Raw genomic sequence first — 15,703 nt, 5'->3', positions numbered from 1 at the left:
ATAAACAAATAAAAGTGGGATGCTTGTAATGTTAGAACAAGCTTGATGCTCTCTTGAACAAGCTTTTGTATATCCAAGAATGATATGTGGGTATATGTTATAGCAGCACCGCTGTAATACAATACTCTTGAAAAATCACTGAATTGTTTGGAGGAGTGGTTAAGTCACCCAACTGCACATTCTCACAGAAGGATACTCTGCAACAGTTTTAAAAATGAGGTAGGCCTATGTGTCTGTATATGGAAGATCTTTAAGACAGAAGATAGGGCAGGCTGGGTGGCTCAGCAGTTTAGTGCCTGCCCTCAGCCCAGGGTGTGATCTTGGAGACCTGGGATGGAGCCCCACATCAGGCTCCCTGCATGAAGCCTGCTTCTCCTCTGCCTGTGTCTCTCATTAATAAATAAAAATCTTAAAAAAAAACCCCACAAAAGATAGCTATCTGTAGAATAATATATAAAATTCCATTTATGTAAACAAGCTGAAACCAAGCTGGATGATCAACTATGTAAAGAATAGAAAACTGTCTGCTGGTAATACTCAAATTCTTAGCAGTGGTTCTCTTTGGCGACGAAAGAGGAATGGAGACTAAGGGGAGGGTACTTCTACTTTTTTTTTTTTTAGAGATTTTATTTATTAATTTATGAGAGACACACAGAGAGAGAGGCAGAGACACAGGTAGAGGGAGACGCAGACTCCATGCAGGGAGCCCGACATGGGACTTGATCCCGGGACTCCAGGATCACACCCTGGGCCAAAGGCAAGTGCTAAACCGCTGAGCCACCCAGGGATCCGGTACTTCTACTTTTTTAAAAAAATTATTTGTCAGAAAGAGAAAGAGAGAGAGAATGACTGTACAAGCAAGGGGAACAGCAGGCAGAGAGAGAGAAGCAGACTCCCCGCTGGGTAGGGAACCTGACCCTTGCTTGGCTCCATCCCAGGACCGTGAGATCATGACCTGGGCCAAAGGCAAAGAGGCTTAACCGGCTGAGCCACCCAGGTGCCCTTACACTCTTTAATCTGTGTACTTGTATTTGTATTTATTCTATATATCAAGGAAGTATTCATGTAGTAGTTGTCTAAATTGAAAGGCTTTAAAGATCAAATACAAAATGATTTTACGTAGCCTGATTACAATAGTGTAAAAATGTACAAAGTCAGGGCAGCCCCGGTGGTGCAGTGGTTTAGTACCACCTGCAGCTTAAGATGTGATCCTGGAGACCCGGGATCAAGTCCCACATCAGGCTCCTTGCATGGAGCCTGCTTCTCCCTCTGCCTGTGTCTCTGCCTCTCTCTCTCTCTCTGTGTCTCTCATGAATAAATTTTAAAAAAATCTTTAAAAAATATTTTAAAAAATGTACAAAGTCAGAATTTAGTTTTGAGAAAAAAAAATACTTCGGAGTTTTAACTTCATGGTTTCCCCCCACCATTAGGTAATATGCTTTAATGTATAAACTGTTAAAAAATAAGTGAACAGAACCACACCAAGGAAAATCTGCATGTCTATTTTATTTCCATTAGAAAAATACTATCTATTAAAATTGTGATCCACTTTATTCTCCTTTATCTCTACGATTCAAATTTCAGGTACTTTAATTTTATTCAAGTAAAAGCAGAATTATATAGCTGATGTGAGGACTAATTATTTCACATCATTAAATTAATAGGATTTAACTGAATTATGTGTGCTCTTAATTATTTATTAGGAATGGTAATTCCTCTCTTGCATGATTTATTTCCCTCTACTTTCATTTATTTGCGTATGTAATGAGCATCTCTTTTCCGACGTCTAGTACCATGAGTATGTGTGTGTATGATTTATGGCGCCAGTAATTGGAGTTGTCATCTAATCTCCAATTCATGCTTAATTCCCCTTATTTTATGGCTATTTCCATAATGACCTCAAATGTTTTAGCCAATCATACACTTTCCAACATCAACGGTAAAAATTAAGATGTAAACTTAAAAACATTGTTATGATTCCAGACTAAATAACACTGGGCCCACTTATAGCGATGCTGTGGTGAGAGGTCCTAGGACAGCCACTGCTTCAATCTCCACACGGCCTCCCTGCAAGGACCATAATCAAGCAATGGTTAGGTAATTTTTTATGGATTAAGAGAGCTCTATAATACTTACTAAAAATATACATAACTGATTGCAACACAGCATTGTTAACATTAAATTTTTCAAAGAAGGGAAGGATAGGGAAGCATTCACTGAGAACCCATGACAGGCCAGGCTCCCAAGCCAGACGTGTTCATGTGCATTAGCTCACAGGATTCTCCCAGTAGCTCCATTAGACAGTGTTCTCTCCTCGATCCCGAGAACCATTCATGGAAGCTTGGAGACGTTATTTTAACGTGTCCCAGGACACGATGATTAATGGCAGAGGTTCAAGCTCATTTCTTGTGATTCCAAGTTCAGAGCTCCTTCACTACACCTGATACCTTAGTTAAGTTTGAGGATACTGACCATTCCAAGTAACAACTGATTAAAACAATAAGCATACCACTGAGAGAAGATAAATTTTCTTTAGAAGATGATTACAAGTGGAAGTCAGTAGGCTGCTTTTTTATAGGCAGGAATATTGGGCTGCTAGGAGCTTCTAAACAGATTCGAATACCACAATAACAATGGTGAGAAAATATGTGGGCCACTGGTTTTGAGATGATTTTCCTAATGGAAGGGCTGGATATTTCATTACACACCTGAAATTCTTTATTACAGAGCTCACTACCCTGGCTCAATGTATAGTCTCTAAGTATGTGAAAACAATCCAGCTATTTTACTTTTTCTTACAATTTAAGTCCCTCTGATTCTGTTGTGTTAATGTGTGGTCTTGATTTCTAATTTTCTTGATTTTTTTAAAAGATTTTATTTATTTATTCATGATAGACACAAAAAGAGAGAGAGAGAGAGAGAGAGAGAGAGAGGCAGAGACACAGGCAGAAGGAGAAGCAGGCAGAGGGATAAGCAGGCAGAGGGAGAAGCAGGCTCCATGCAGGGAGCCCGATGTGGGACTTGATCCCAGGACTCCAGGATCATGCCCTGGGCCAAAAGCAGGTGCTAAACTGCTGAGCCACCCAGGGATCCCTTAATTTTCTTGATTTTTTAAAGACAAATTTTAAAAATTTCTTAAGTTTCTTAGTCCTCTCACCTCCGCCACGCATATATTAGGTATTTCCTTTTAGTCTTTAAGATTCTGGAAAGAAGAGATGATTTCTTCTTCTTCCTTTAAAAAATTTCCTGCCAGGGGATCCCTGGGTGGCGCAGCGGTTTGGCGCCTGCCTTTGGCCCAGGGCGCGATCCTGGAGACCCGGGATCGAATCCCACGTCGGGCTTCCGGTGCATGGAGCCTGCTTCTCCCTCTGCCTGTGTCTCTGCCTCTCTCTCTCTCTCTGTGACTATCATAAATAAATAAAAATTAAAAAAAATTTCCTGCCAAAGTGCTTAACTTGTTATACTCAGAAAACAATGTAGAAATGTAAAATTGTACATATTAATCATTTTAAATTATACTTACTTTGGGCAAAGCAGCAACCTGGTAAGCAGCTCTTGCAGGAAAACTACTCTTGAAATCTAAATTTAAAAGAATTTCATTTTAGTTTTCAGATACTGTATTGTGACTGCACAATCAAGACTCTGATAAGTGGGGGATCCCTGGGTGGCTCAGTGGTTTAGCGCCTGCCTTTGGCCCAGAGTGTGATCTTAGAGTCCCGGGATCAAATCCCACATCAGGCTCCCTGCATGGAGCCTGCTTCTCTTTCTGCCTATGTCTCTGCCTCTCTGTGTCTCTCATGAATGAATAAATAAAATCTTAAAAAAAAAAAAAAGACTCTGATAAGTGTTTCATAGGTCTGTCTGTTCTTAGATATAAGCAACACTGAAAAAAAGAAGCTTATATTTATTTGAAAAATATTTTGCCATAGGATTCCTATGATATCAAATACTTTTTAAAATGTCTTAGCTTTCTGGAGAAAAAGAAAATACTCACATGCTTTGAGACTTTGATCTTGTTTGATACGAATGGGGTTTTATTTTTAAAGTAATACTTATTGTAGTATGAACTCAGTAAGTTCATACCACTCAATTTAAACACTCCAACGGCCCTATAAAGCTTTATCTCTATTTTGCATGTGAAAAAACCAAGGCATAAAAAATGTTAATTAACCCAGCTAATGATCCTGAGAGCCTGAACGGAGATGGCAAAGCCGTATCATAGCAGTAAAAAATATAATCTATGTGTTAAAAAAATTATTAGGAGGGCTTAGAAAACCTGGGAAGAGTAATAATATTAGGCTTTAATTTCATTCTAGAAATTCATTTAGAAAATGAATTCGTAGGGTTGTAGTATATTATTCTAGAGAGTGCCATAGAAATGTTTTGGATCTTTTTCAAGGGGACACGTTGTTATGTTCTCAATCAGACTACCCTTTTAGGACAGATTCTATGGTCATTTCTTTAGCATCTCCTATCACTCTTAATTCATAATGGACACTCAATAGGTTAATAGATTAATTTCTTGTTAAAATTGAATACAGTAATAAAGCCAAATTACTTACACTGTTTGTAGACTTCATTGACAGTGTTGAAGTCATTTATGTCAGCCAGCAAAACAGTTGTTTTTACCACTAGAAGATACATACATTATTAGTTTTAGCTGTTTGGTCTCACCCAAAATATTACTTAGAAAAACATATGGATTCGTGCTCCCAGCCGCATAGCCGCCTCTCCGCGGAGCCGCCGCCCGAGCCCCTCCGAGCTGCTCCTGGTCCCGCCGTGAGCGCTGCAGCCCTTAGGGAGCTCGGTGCACTCTCCCCGGGGCGCAGGTGTCTGCTAGTGTCCCAGGGAGCCCGAGGGCATCCCCGCCCTCCTGGGGTCCTGCTCTAAACCACAATGAGATACCACCTCACACCAGTGAGAATGGGGAAAATTAACAAGGCAGGAAACCACAAATGTTGGAGAGGATGCAGAGAAAAGGGAACCCTCTTGCACCGTTGGTGGGAATGTGAACTGGTGCAGCCACTCTGGAAAACTGTGTGGAGGTTCCTCAAAGAGTTAAAAATAGACCTGCCCTACGACCCAGCAGTTGCACTGTTGGGGATTTACCCCAAAGATTCAGATGCAATGAAACACCGGGACACCTGCACCCCGATGTTTCTAGCAGCAATGTCCACAATAGCCAAACTGTGGAAGGAGCCTCGGTGTCCATCGAAAGATGAATGGATAAAGAAGATGTGGTCTATGTATACAATGGAATATTACTCAGCCATTAGAAAGGACAAATACCCACCATTTGCTTCGATGTGGATGGAACTGGAGGGTATTATGCTAAGTGAAGTAAGTCAATCGGAGAAGGACAAACAGTGTATGTTCTCATTCATTTGGGGAATATAAATAACAGTGAAAGGGAATATAAGAGAAGGGAGAAGAAAAAGACTCCTAACTCGGGGAAATGAACTAGGGGTGGTGGAAGGGGAGGGGGGCGGGGAGTGGGCGTGAATGGGTGATGGGCACTGAGGGGGACACTTGACGGGATGAGCACTGGGTGTTATTCTGTATATTGGTAAATTGAACACCAATAAAAAATTAATTTATTTTTTAAAAAAAGAAAAACATATGGTTCTAGGACTGTTTTGATTCAAATGGGACTGAAATTGAAACAACTTTCAAAAGCAATGAAGATATGGCGTGATATATTACTGGATGCTCTCTGTTCTTCAAAAAGACCACACAAATACCAAATGGAAATGTGAAGGAATATCAAGTTGCTCACCATTAGTGAAGTCACAGCCCGCAGCTTTCAGAATTTCACCCATGTTTGTAAGAGCCTATGAAGCAAGGCAAGAAAGGCCTAAGGCACCAATGTTCTATTAAAGCTTTAATTTTATTCCATTCAACAATTTTTGCTAATACCCATTTGAATATCTTATGTTGCAGAAAAATTCTCCCTTTCTAGGAAATTCTACTCTTTCTAGGCTACTTCTATGCAAGTGAATTGCTTCTTGGCTTTCATTTAATGGAAATGAATATTTCTGAAATATAGTGAGACCTTGTCTCCTTTTGTGAGTGAAAAGACTGGATTGAAGTTTCTTCATCAGTGCTAGAGTGTGTGAAGTTCTTAGCTGACATCCCCTCAGCTGAAACAGAAAAAGCTCCTGGAGTTCCTAACTATTACTTGGAGGATAAGTATGACCTAGTGAGCATTAAACCATGTTTTCTTTTAAAGCAATAATTGATTTTATAGTACTTTTATCTTTTTCTCAAAAAATAGTAAAGGAGGTATATGCTTGACACTCTGGCCTTTGGAAAAACAGAGGTTTTTCACTCATTCCTTAACGTACTATTTTGACAATTCATTATTACTCTCTACTGGTCACATTATAATATTTGATATTTTTATTTTTAGGTAAAATAAAAATTGGGGATTTTTTTCTGCATTAATTCAATTATATGGCCCTAGCATGATTTATTTCACTAGTTCCTTATGGATGGACCGTTTAGGTTGTTTTCTGTCTTTGGATAATACAAATGTCTCAATGAATGCATAAAATTATAATTTAATTCTATTTATTAGATTAGAATTATACTCTCCATTCTTATTTTAAAAAAAACATACTACACATAATCTTTGATAGTTCTTACTATCAAATATTGAATATTACTTTTGTGGTGTTTTTCTTAAGGGTCAGTGGCTCTGATAAGAAATTTTCCAATCCATGTAAAAGTTGCAAGATGCTATATGATTTCATTAATTTTATTGAGAGTTAAGTAGTTTTATTTTTTTGAAATCTCACTTCTTTATTTCCAGACTGTGTGTCAGTTTTATTTGCATTGAATACCACATAATAATCATGTCAATGTAAAATATTAAAGAGGGACTAGAGTGTCATTGTAAGGAAATATCTTCATCAACTAAATTACCTTTTTTTTTTCTTTTTTACTTTTTTAGTCAGGTTTATTGAGGAATAATTTAGAGAATTAAGGAATTTTATTGAGGTGACATAGATTATTATGTCAGGTTTAGGTATATAACATGATTTGATAATACTTATATACTGTAAAATGATTACCACAGTTTAGTGAGTATCTAATAATTCATGTTTGAAATCATCTTGGAAAGTAGACTTTTCTTTTGGTTGTTAAATGATTCCTCAAATTTCAAACTTTCTACTGACATAAAACTGTCTTAAATCAATCCGTAAGTAACTCTAGAAGCATTTATCTGATAATCTCTATGAAAAAACCAGCCAAGAGGATTCTTAATATCTCTCAGTATTAAAAAGCAAAGAAGGGAACTTCGAGTGTAGAAGGTGACTTACTTGTTTGGCTTCTTCTGCCACCCCTCCTGGCACAAGCTGTCCACTTGAAGGGTCCATGCCTAGCTGTCCCGAAATGTAAATGGTCCTGTCGACTAACACAGCCTGACTGAAATAAACAGAAATTCAGTGTACGTAATACAAAATTCAATGCCAAAAGATTTCTTTGCTAAGACATGAAAAGCACAAAATATAAAATAAAAGAACTTACTGGACTTCATTAAAATTAGAAAACTTGCTTTTTTTTTTTTCCCTGAAAATCCAGTTTATTTTCCATGTGTGGACAGATCCAGTCAGTGTGATCAGTTTTTCTGCATATGTAATAATTTATCAAAGTAAGTTTTCCCACAAGACTCTTCCATCAACTCTGAAAGTCCTGGTCTGACAACATACCCAAATAAAGTTCTTGAAAATCGCCTCTTAAAATTTGGAATAAAGTGTGTCAAGTCTTTCCTGTAACGTTAACCGAACAAATGGCTAAAGAGCAATTTATGTTTTAAAAGGTGACTAGTACAACACTTGAGTTCAGGAAATTAATGTTTTAGTGCACTTTGCTCCAGTTTTAGCCAACATGCTACATTGTCCTTTTGGGGGCAGGGGAGCACAAAGTGGAGTTGAGGATTTCCATTGTACGAAAAAGAAAATGAAAACATAGGTCACAGATTGGAAGAAAATATTTGCAAAACAAATATCTAACAAAGAACTTGTATCCAGAATATATAAAGAACTTTTATAGGGGCACCTGGGTGGCTCAGCAGTTGAGCGTCTGCCTTTGGCTCAGGCCGTGATCCTGGGTCTGGGGATCGAGCTCCCTGCGAGGAGACTACTTCTCCCTCTGCCTGTGTCTCTGCTTCTCTCTCTGTGTCTCTCATGAGGAAATAAATAAAATCCTCCCCCCAAAAAGAGAACTCTTATAATTCAATAAGAGGAAGATAAACCAATAAAAAATGGGCAAATGATTCTAACAGGTAATTTCATAAAAGACATATGAAGAGTTAAAGAGCACATGAAAGAAGCTCAACATTATTACTCATTAGAAAAATGTAAAGCAAACCATAATAGAATCCACTACACACAATAAGATGCCACTGATAATAGTAATTATTAGTGCAGATGTGAAACAACCAGAATCCTATATACATTGTTGGTGGGAATGCAAAAACAGTACACACTTTGGAAAACAGTTTGGTAAATTTCTGAAAAACTTAAAACATATGTTTAACATACAACTCAGCAATTTCTTTCCTAGGCAACTACCTAAAATAAATGAAAATATATGTCCAAAGACCTTACATGAATGTTCAGAGCAGCATTGTTGCTGAGAGCCAAAAAGAAAAACAAACAATAAAAAACACCCACTGACAGATCCATCTAAAGACTACGTATCATTTGATTCCACTTATATGAAACTCTAGAAAAGACAGAATAGTAGCAGAAAGTAGATTACTGGCTTTCTGGGTCACTGAAGATTGACCATAAATGAGTATGAGGGGGAAGCCTGGGTGGCTCAGCGGTTTAGCGCTGCCTCTGGCCCAGGGCGTGATCCTGGAGACCTGGGATCAAGTCCCACATCAGGCTCCCTGCATGGAGCCTACTTTTCCCTCTGCCTGTGTCTCTGCCTCTCCCTCTCTCTGTGCGTCTCTCAAGAATAAATAAAATTCTTTAAAAAAAAATCAGTATGAGGGAATTTTTGGGGGGTGAGGGAAATGTGCTAAAACTTGACTGTGGTGGCAGGTACATGGCTCTAGACATTTACAAGAACTCAGGGAACTCTACATTTAAAAATGGGTGAATTTTAATGTAACTTAAACCCCAACAGAGCTGTAAAACAACAAAATGTAATGCCAAGAGCACTCAAGAAAAGAAGTAATTATCTCAGACAAGATTCATCACTGCTTCTTGAAGTGTCAATTAAGGATCCACCGGGGAGTTTACACTTCATTTCTGCAAAGTGCTTGCTTTGGAAAAATGGCTTGTTTTGTAATGAAGATACTAAATTACAGAATTAGTATAAAATCACAAGGAACAGAATAAGCCACATTGAGACCTGAAAAAGATCCAAACAAATTAAAGAAAAAAATTTTTTTAACTTTTTGGATAAAGAAAACCCCCATCTCTTTTTTTAATTGTGTCAAAATATATTCACCATTTTAAGCATTATTAAGTACACAATTTAGTGGCAGTGAGTGCCACCATTTTTAAAATGTTGATAAAGTATCAGTTTAAATTTAGAAGTAAAACTTGCTTTATCATTTCCATGCTTATTTAGAAAACAGCATCTTCTCATTTCTGACTTTACATTTCTAATATCACATTCTCATTTCTAATCTTCTTCTAGTTCCCTATAGTGTTTTCCAATATACTTCAAGCTTTCTTATATTTTATTTCATGATGTGTCCCCTGATTTTCCTGACCATATCTCTTTTCTTTGTAATTTAAACTATGGCATTGATAATTAATTCATTATTTATTTATTTATTAAATTTTAGGTAAGCTCAGTGCCCAACGTGGGGCTTGAACTCACAATGCTGAGACCAAGAGTTGTATGCTCTACCAACTGAGCCAGCCAGGTGCCCCTATAATTTTTTCTTGATAATTTTTTGAATAAGAGAATGTTCACATGGTTAAAAAATCTAGAAACTATTTAAAAACTCTCAATGAAAAATCTCCTCCCTTCTCTCCTTATCTTCCTCTTGCTTAGTTTCCAGTCCCTACAAATAATCAATGCTCTTTTTTACATATTCTTCCATTTCTTTATGCATATATGGATAAAAATGAATATACATCTTCTCCCTGTTTATACAGCATGTAGTATATGAAACACTCTTCTACATTTTGCTTTTCTCACTTAACAGTATATCACTATCTTCCCATAACTGTATGCAGGATGCATCCTTATTCTTTTTAATAGCTGCAGAGTATTTCACTATATAAACATACTTAACTGGTTACCTTTGATCCCAGTATTTTGCTGTGGTAAACAAAACTCCATCAAAAACTATCACACACACATTTTCCCTGGCCAAGTAACTAAGCCTTTTTTTCATGTGAACCTCAGAGTTGCTTTCCCTATACCATGTACAGGATCCTGCCTCACATCACAGCTCAGTCTGTTCTTATCCCACCTCCAGGGTTATGCCAGACCGTAAACTCCCTGAAGACAGGAGCTGTGTCTTACTGTTTCTAGCTGTGCAGTGCCCTAGGTGACTCCTTGCACATAGTGGGCACACAATAACTTCTGGTTGGTGTTTTCCTCTCTAACCACTTAAATAGCGTGGGCTGTCAGTAAAGAATCTTTTTAGCAGGATCTACCAGCTTATTGTGTGGGCTTTGAAGAGCAGAAGAAGGTAGATTGAAACTTGTAATAGGATTTAGAAAGTTTAGAAATTCTCAACCATCTGGCTTTCACCTTGGCCCAGAAACAAGTTAACTATTCAGTTTGTTAATGTGTAAGCTTTCCTTGGTTGAAAAATATCATCAGCTCACAAGGCTTCTATTAATTGTTCTGTGTAGAACTAGGCTACCCAAGCCCTTTGGAAAGTAATTTTAACTCTTTCTGTATATGAAACAGTTTAAACTCATATGCGTTATCATTGGCCAAGAAATTTTTGATAGTAAAAAGGAATTCATTTGTTCTCAGAAAATCAACAGACGTCTAAGACTATCTGACCTATGTGAGTTATCTCATACAGATTAGTAAAGAGACTGTTCACAAAAATAATTAGTTGACCCTTCCTGATCATAAGCATCCTACTCTCTCCATAGACAAGTCATTAGACTCCAGAAAATGTAAAAGTGGATTGTTCTATTTCCGGTCAAAGGGTAATAACACTTTCAAAAGCATCTTAGTAATAATTCTCATATTGTAATCTATGACACATGGACTATTACTTACAAATTTCATGACTATTTGGGTGGTGTGCTAGCAAAATGCACAGCAATGCAATGTGATGTTGAAATCTCTCAAGGTTCTGTCCCAGGGTATTCCTGAAATGTGCTGAGCTGATTAGCTAGTTGGTGACAACACCCCATGTATCACAATGCCAGGGACTGAAAGTTCAACACATTTGATTTCTTCCTGGAAAAGACCCAGAATTTTCAAAAACTGTGCTCACTACAAACTCCATGCACAAAAATTTGTTTCCCAATGGTTTTCAAAACATGTCCAATTAAACTTATCAGGATATAACTAATTAGTTGGGGTGTAGTTTTTCTTCAAGATAAAATATTGAAAATCAGCACCATTATTAGTGGCTTTGTATGACCTCTGGATACAAAAAAGCAGAAGAGGACAATGTCCTGGAAAGTCTGCACACAATGAAGCTGGTTGATGTTTTGTCTTTTATCATATTGGTATATTCATTTGATTCTCTTCCTTTTTTCTTATAGCTTTACAAAGAGAGTTGACTCTGAGTCAAACAGGAATATTACTGTCATGCTTGTTTTCTTTTTTATTATTATTATTTTTTGTTTTCTTGAATAAAGTGTACACTTGAGGAAGTATATTATCCAGGCTCTATAAACCACTTTGTGTTTGTTTCTGGTAAGTGTTGCTTTTGCTCTGAAGTAAAATCACAGAATGACTGAGGGAGAGGGATCAGGGCAGAGGAGGAAAAAGATCAAGGATTTTTACTTTTAATATAATACCCCCTTTACTATTCTTAATGTCTTCTCCAAATAATTATCAGAATCCTCTTAAAAGAAATCTGGTCATGTCACTTCCTCTTCAAAAACTTTGAAGGCTCCTTGGTGCATACAAAATAAAGGTTATAGTCTTCAGTTTTGCATTGGGAATGATCACAATCCAGGCCTTGCTAAAAGCTAATTTCTAGCAAGACGCAAAACAAAAATTCAGATTCAAAGTCCAACTCTGAACCAGGGTTTCCCAAAGTGTAGGTTATATGCAAACTGAATCACAGTAAGGAAATGATTTCTTTCTCAATTCTCTTTCAGTTCTTTCATGGCAGGAGAGAGCAAAGTAAATCAGAAGACTGAGCTCTGAAGCTCTGCCTAAGTTCAAATTCTATCACATCCCACCTTGTGGCTGACCTTGGGCAAATTATTTAACCATGTGTATATCAGTTTCTTCATCTGAAAAGTACGCACTGTCATAATAGCTGTGCAAATAAACTATCTAGAACAGTGCCTTGTGCTGAGTGACATCAATAAATGTCAGCAAATATGACATCAATATTCTGATTACATGAAGGAGAAAAAAATATCAACTTTAGAAAACAAAGAAACTTCTTACTGTTAACAAAGAGAGCAGACCTTCGGTTCTGAGCCAACTGTAACAACTTCCTAGTTATTTATTCATGAAAGTCACAGAGAGAGAGAGGCAGAGACACAGGCTCCATGCAGGGAGCCCGACGTGGGACTCGATCCCGGGTCCCCAGGATCATGCCCTGGGCTGAAGGCAGGCACCAAACCGCTGAGCCACTGGGGCTGCCCAATAACTAAAATCTTAAAAAAAAAAAAGAAAAAAGAAAATGAAAATGAAAGTTTGATTAGGAAAGAAATTAACCTTTCTATTAGCAGCACTTCTGACAAATGGAAAGGCATGTACACAGGGTAGACGGTATACATTTATTTTTTTATTTAATTTTTTTAAAATTTATTTATGATAGTCACACAGAGAGAGAGAGAGGCAGAGACACAGGCAGAGGGAGAAGCTCCACACCGGGAGCCTGAGGTGAGATTAGATCCCGGGTCTCCAGGATCGCGCCCTGAGCCAAAGGCAGGCGCCAAACCGCTGGGCCACCCAGGGGTCCCGACAGTATACATTTATTTAGCTAGAGCATTTTGAGGCAATCTTAGCAAATGATTTTTGTTGTGATTTGTATTTGACTTTATTTGTGGGAAATGAGCATGGACAAAGAATTCATAATCATCCCAAGGCATTTCTATACGAGTTGTAAAAATCAGTGTCTTGGGTAGATAAGTACATATTTGCTTAGCATTTCTGTGAAAAGAATTCAGCTCTGTTCAGACGAACACACACATCTGTTCATGGGATTTACTCCTTTGAATTAAGAGAGGGTTAGATCAAACATTATGCTAAGTGGAAGAAGTCAGTCACAAAGGACCATATTGTAAGGATTCCATTTACAGGAAAAGTCTAGGACAGGCAAATCCACAGAAAATAGATTAGTGGTTGCTAGGAATTAGGGGAAAAGAGTGAGGAGTGACAGCTAATGTATATGGGGTTTCTTTTGGAGGTGATTAAAATATTCTGAGATTATATAGTGGTGATTGATGAAAACACAGGGCTGAGGACAAGGCGCAGGCCTGGGACAAGCCCGTGAAACAGGCAGAGGGACCTTCCTCTAGGGACTCAACTGCCTTGATGTTAATACTTTGCTAAAGGCAAAAGGCAACCTAGTCTGACCCCTAGGAGCCTGTCAGTCTCCTTTAACATACGAAGATTCCTTTAGAAATTACGTGTTGGCGATCGTGCCCAAGCACCTGGCCCAGCATACACATCCGAAGGGTCTCACGCCTCAGGTCTTACTGGACGGTACCAAGTGACCCTTTCCCAACAGCACAGCCAGCCCCCTCGAGGTCCTGGAAACCTTGCTCCCAAAGTTCCTCGAGCGTTCGCGTCGCCAGACCCTGCCAACCCCCGCGGGCCGGCGGCCGCAGCTCCTCCTGCCCACAGGTCCTGTCCCCGGGCCTTAAGAACACCACCATTTTGGACGAAAGACGTCTCAAGAATTCATTCTTGGTCGTGGGCTCCGGACCTCACCTACATTCCAAAACTTAATCGGCGATGGCTGCACTACGTGAGTATGATATGAAATCACTGAATCGTACACTTCATGGGGTTTTTTTTACTGGTGTGTGAATCATAGCTTGCTAAAACGGTCCCACCAAACCCCCCAACCTGACCGCTCTGGGCGGCGGAGCGCGCCGGCCTCCGGGTCGGGGCAGTCCCCGAGAGCAGAGGCTCCCGCAGCCACTGGGGCTCCTGACGCCCTATGGGTCTCAAGGGTGCTTCGCCCCTTTCCCAGGCTCAGCGTCCTGGGCTCAGCGAGTCGAATAGGAGGCTGGGCCCGATGAAGCCCGGGGCCTGCGCCAGCTCTGCCCCCGCCTGGCTTCAGCCCGGGACTCCCGACCCCACTCGTCAGAGACCGTCCGCGCTCCCTTACGCCTAGTTACCTGTAAGGGCCAATGGCCCCTGGAGCTTTCGCAGTGCTGATCACCTTTCTGATCAGAGACGCCATGGCTAACCCTTTTATCTTGCTCCCCCTCCAAGAGAACAATCCCGTCCACTGCCTCTGCCAGTGCGTCTCCAGACTAACCAGCCCAGGGACCCGTCCCGGCGGGAACTCTTCTGCGAGGCGAGTTCGCTCGGCATTCTGGGAGTTGTAGTCTCCGCCAGGTTCCCGGCCACGTGGAGGCCGCAACTGCACTGGCGCATGCGCCCTACAGATGGGTCGCCTCGCGCGTCTCGGCGGAGTCGACTGTCGCAGAGCCTTGTAGTTCTGACCGGGGAGCCCTGGATTCCTCCCACAGAGTCTCTGGAGGTAGGTCGCGAGAGGCCGGTGTTCCCCAGGGTCCGCGGGAGTTGGGCGGAGTGCGCGTGAGGTCCCCGCTCAGCGCCCGCGCACCGGCCCGGCTCTCCGGGTGTGCCCTGAGCTCAGACCCCGTGACGTCTTCTCTCCTGGCAGCCTGCGCCGGGGCCGCGCGGCCGACCCCGCGTCCCCGCCGCGTCCCGCCGCGTCCCGCCGCGTCCCGCCGCGTCCCGCCGCGTCCCGCCGCGCAGGTGCTGTCCTGGGGATGGGCTTCGCCCCGTCCCGCCAGCTACTCCGAGGGAACGAGTAGGGTCGTTGAGGGGACCCCGCCGAGACCTGGGCGTGCTTCACCTGCCGCCCCTCCCGGGTCCCATTCCCGAGCGCTCCTAGCGCTTTACGGGGTCTCTGCGCGTTCGCTTTGGATCTGAGCCGAGCCCTGGTGACCGGGATCCGATTTCAAAATAAGGTAGGCTGGTCTCTTGGCAGATAGTCCTGCCATGTCAGAAGGTGTGGTACCTGCCAGATATTTCTTATTCTGTTAGTAAATGCACTATAAACACTTCTGCGTGCGACTTTACATTCAGCAGATATATATTGAACCCTTCTTGGTGCCAGGCACCAAGGTGCTAGAGGTACAACACATAGACAGGTAAGATCCCTGTCCTGCCCTGCTTCTGAAACGTAATGTAGGAAAATCCTCTTGATTGCTCTTCTTTTGTCCCACATACTATTAAGGTTTGGTTTTTCTACTTCCTGCTCAAGAGCCTTCAGAGCTTTTTTCATTGGTTCAGGGCTTCAAGCATGGAATAAAATGGAACTTCCAGTCTGTTTTCCCTGGCCTACTCAGTTTTATCCTCTCCTACTCTCTCA

General features: G+C 40.7%; 2 protein-coding genes across 6 annotated transcripts in view; one reads left to right on the top strand and one right to left on the bottom strand.

The window, feature by feature from the left end:
- Nucleotides 1-1,486: 1,486 nt before the first annotated feature.
- Nucleotides 1,487-14,700, bottom strand: RIDA (reactive intermediate imine deaminase A). Of its 2 annotated transcripts, XM_025994753.2 has the most exons (7): nucleotides 14,478-14,673; nucleotides 7,323-7,428; nucleotides 5,777-5,831; nucleotides 4,563-4,631; nucleotides 3,524-3,579; nucleotides 3,158-3,404; nucleotides 1,487-2,067 (listed from the first exon to the last, which is right to left on the bottom strand). In XM_025994753.2, the coding sequence occupies exons 1-6, from the start codon at nucleotides 14,540-14,542 to the stop codon at nucleotides 3,195-3,197; spliced, it is 561 nt and encodes a 186-aa protein (XP_025850538.1). In that variant the 5' UTR covers nucleotides 14,543-14,673; the 3' UTR covers nucleotides 1,487-2,067; nucleotides 3,158-3,194. The 2 variants fall into 2 exon arrangements, with proteins under 2 accessions (XP_025850538.1, XP_025850539.1); XM_025994754.2 differs by lacking the exon at nucleotides 3,158-3,404 and having other exon boundaries at nucleotides 14,478-14,700.
- A 23-nt stretch (nucleotides 14,701-14,723) lies between these two features.
- The window catches only part of POP1 (POP1 homolog, ribonuclease P/MRP subunit), a 43,212-nt gene continuing 42,232 nt past the window's right edge, over nucleotides 14,724-15,703 (top strand). The window contains exons 1-2 of one of the 4 annotated variants that reach the window (XM_072734238.1): nucleotides 14,733-14,845; nucleotides 14,990-15,299. The gene's annotated coding sequence lies outside the window, so the exon portion shown is untranslated. Of the gene's footprint in view, nucleotides 14,846-14,989; nucleotides 15,300-15,703 lie in introns of all 4 variants that reach the window. The other 3 variants (XM_072734235.1, XM_025994752.2, XM_025994751.2) reach the window with 3 other exon arrangements.

This window comes from Vulpes vulpes, chromosome 13 (genome assembly GCF_048418805.1).
Source record: "Vulpes vulpes isolate BD-2025 chromosome 13, VulVul3, whole genome shotgun sequence".
Taxonomy (NCBI): domain Eukaryota; kingdom Metazoa; phylum Chordata; class Mammalia; order Carnivora; family Canidae; genus Vulpes; species Vulpes vulpes.
This window is presented reverse-complemented; position numbering and strand designations above follow the sequence as displayed.

Excerpts from the sequence above, each read along its gene's own strand:
- RIDA (XM_025994753.2), bottom strand. The coding sequence starts at position 14,542 with ATGGCGTCTCTGATCAGAAAGGTGATCAGCACTGCGAAAGCTCCAGGG. Across the intron at positions 7,429-14,477 it reads GGGGCCATTGGCCCTTACAG|TCAGGCTGTGTTAGTCGACA; the intron begins GTAACTAGGCGT and ends TGTTTATTTCAG. Across the intron at positions 4,632-5,776 it reads GGGCTGTGACTTCACTAATG|TGGTAAAAACAACTGTTTTG; the intron begins GTGAGCAACTTG and ends TGTATCTTCTAG.